The 3,115-nt window shown below is 34.9% G+C and overlaps 1 protein-coding gene across 1 annotated transcript; it reads left to right on the top strand.

Moving 5' to 3' along the window:
• Positions 1–987: 987 nt before the first annotated feature.
• On the top strand, positions 988–2,721 carry LOC107665407 (hemagglutinin/amebocyte aggregation factor-like). The gene is made up of 5 exons (XM_016456284.1): positions 988–1,076; positions 1,165–1,237; positions 1,720–1,908; positions 2,334–2,483; positions 2,601–2,721. The coding sequence occupies exons 1-5, from the start codon at positions 1,022–1,024 to the stop codon at positions 2,644–2,646; spliced, it is 513 nt and encodes a 170-aa protein (XP_016311770.1). The 5' UTR covers positions 988–1,021; the 3' UTR covers positions 2,647–2,721.
• Positions 2,722–3,115: the final 394 nt, after the last annotated feature.

The following is a 3,115-nucleotide window of genomic DNA, read 5'->3' as shown; positions in this document are numbered from 1 at the left end:
GGGGGGGGGGCAATCTGATATTTTCTTGTTTTATATCTCACAATTCTGACTTTACAACTAAAAAAAAGTATAGGAAAAAAAAAACTTGCAATTGTGAGAAAACTATCAGAATTGCGATCTTGCAATTCAGACTTCATAACTTGCAATTTTGAGTTTATACCTCATAATTCTGAGAATGAAATCATAATAAAAAGTTGCAATAAATCTTTTTTTTTATTTTTTATTATTTTTTTTTTTATTCTGTAGCAGAAACAATTTTCATGCCCAGTTTCCATTATTACTGGTACTATAGCATTTTTACATTATTGGTAGACCCACAAAAATCTTATGCACCTTTTTTACCCCAATTGTGCTGGACATTGTGGAATAGATTTTGATAGTTTTGGCACTTTTATTTTATTTATTTATTTGAGGTTGATTAGCTTGCCAGTCCTAATCCTCCTTACATACTATAATATTTTTCTAAAAATGTAGAAAAATATGATATTGTGTAAGCTCATAGTGTACTAACAATCAAAATGACTTTTCACATAATATAATACTGTAGTATATGAGAAATGTATTATATTATAAACACACTGCAGCAATTTATAATGTAATCACAGTTCATAAGGTAACACCAGCACATAATGTATCAAATAACGGCGACACACAGAGATGCAAACTTTCAAGGTGAGACAATTACAAAACTTGTACAAAATGTAAGCTTCAAATACACAGTTCACTCAAATATATATCATTTTGCTGTACTCTGCAAGTTTCATTTGGCTTAATCTTTACACTTAAAAAAAAAACTATAAGAGACAGGTCTTTGAAATATATACAATGTTATTTCGGGGTGTTTTCAAATGAATCACAAATAATAATATGTAAAATAACATTTAGTTTTGACTCCGACTCATGATTGGCCACTGCTGGATTTAGTCATGTGATAAAGCATTTAAAAGAACACACATGACAGACATTGTCAAAACTGTTTGCGCAGCAACAGCGTAGAATCGCATTTGCATCCCTGAACACTATGAAGAAAGTTGCTCTGTTTCTGTTTCTGACTGGACTTTTGGGCCGTGCACAAGGTGAGTGACTTTAATTAATGTAGCAGCATTTCTTTTTGTGCTAATTGATATTTGAATTGATTCCAAACTGAATTTGATCTCCACACAGGCTGGCAGAACAACTATGACGGGCCTCTAAACTTTAACTGTCCTGCAGGGCAGTCAATATCCTCCATTACGAGGTGAGTACCGCTTATTAATGCACAGTCAACTTTTATAAACAAATACTAAAATTCACAAGTAGTGTGCAGACATCCCACCCCGCAAAAACTCATTTCCGGGAGATGGCACTCTCCGGCATCAGTTTAAATGATTTAAATTAAATCATCATTTAAAAACCCCTGTTTGGTTCGGTTCATTCTGATGAATTCCGAACAGAAGGAGAAGCATTCAAAACGCAAGTGCAAATGGTAAATGCATCACTGTTGACAACTTCTGACAGAATCACCAAAAATGCATTTGAACACTTTGCTTGATTTCTGGGATATCGTGTATAATTTGCGGGTGTCGGGGTGTCTGTGTATGTTAGGGTTAGCTTTGCCATGGATGAACGTAATAAATTGTTAGAAAACTCCTGAAATGTCAAAATTTAAATGTAAATATTAATGCAATTAAAATATGCGATTTTGCTTTTTTTTCTTCATGCAAACTTATGCTAACAAAGTGAAAACAGCAATCACCATGAGGACCGGCGTTGGGACTTTGGCTGCCAAGCCACCTTTGGCCAGAGCGCAGAATGTTACTGGACAAATTACGTCAACGACTTCGACCAAGCGCTCCTGTTTGAGTGTCCAGCAGAACATGTGATGGCAGGAATGAGCAGCTACCACAACGACTACTTTGAGGACAGACGGTGAGCTCTGATCCACTGATACTCTTCTGTGAGCCTGGAGCACAAAAGCAGTCATAAGTCGCTGGGGTATATTTGTAGCAATAGCCAACAATACATTGTATGGGTCAAAATTATAGATTTTATTTTTAATGCCAAAAATCATTAGGATATTAAGTAAAGATCATGTTCCATGAAGATATTTTGTAAGTTTCCTACCATAAATATATCAAAACTTAATTTTTGATTAGTGATATGCATTGCTAAGAACTTCATTTGGACAACTTGATTGATTTTCTCAATATTTTGATTTTTTTGCTCCCTCAGATTCCAGATTTTCAAATAGTTGCATCTCGGCCAAATATTGTCCTTTCAGATGATGTATAAATCCCAATTTAAAAAAATTGGTCCAGGGTCATATCTTTGAGCTGATGCATGTTTTCACACAGCTGGCGGTTTTACTGCTGTAGAAGTCCATGTGTTACTAAAAACTGTCATTGGACCTCGTATGTGAACTCCTTTGATGAGTACTTCACCTGGACTGCGCCTTCCAGCAACGTTCTGGTGGGAGCTCAGAGCTACCATCAAAATCATGAAGAGTGGGTGTAATTTATTTACTTATTATGTTATTTCTGATAAGTAATATGCGAAGCTATTTCAAGTCAAGCATGTCAGATTGTGTGCTCTGTTGCTCACTGATGTTGCACTTCTTTCAGAGATCGACGATGGAGGTATAAGGTCTGTGTCCAGTACAGATGTTGATTCTGAGATTCAATATTCTCTCGCAGTTCATGATGAATATTCTCTCTTGATCCTCTGAAATAGACGCAAGTTGAAAGCAAAACTGTGGCTGATCTCTGTGTTAAATTCTGAAAGTTGAAAACGTGTGAGTGTGTGTGCGCATGAGTTAGTTCAGGCATGAATAAAAAAAAAAAGTAAATTCTATATTAGTACTCAGTTTATGCTTGTAGAAATTAAGGCATTCATTTGATGTAATTGATTATATCACACAGGAGAGTGTTTCTATAGAGAAACCTTTCGTGCTGTTTTGTAAATGATCCATGTTATGTTTTTGTCATTGTGCACCCAATATTGTGAAATCTCTGTTACTTAAAAAAAAAATCTGCATGCAAAACCTTGCAAAAGAAAAAGTGAATTTAACTTATTGTTTTTATAGTATGTAGCAACACATAATGTCAAAACTGCTAATAATGTTATAAGTAATGTAACA

Source organism: Sinocyclocheilus anshuiensis, unplaced genomic scaffold, assembly GCF_001515605.1.
Source record: "Sinocyclocheilus anshuiensis isolate Anshui unplaced genomic scaffold, SAMN03320099.WGS_v1.1 scaffold1303, whole genome shotgun sequence".
Lineage (NCBI taxonomy): Eukaryota > Metazoa > Chordata > Actinopteri > Cypriniformes > Cyprinidae > Sinocyclocheilus > Sinocyclocheilus anshuiensis.
Note: the sequence above shows the minus strand (reverse complement) of the source record. Positions and strands in the feature narration are given on the sequence as shown.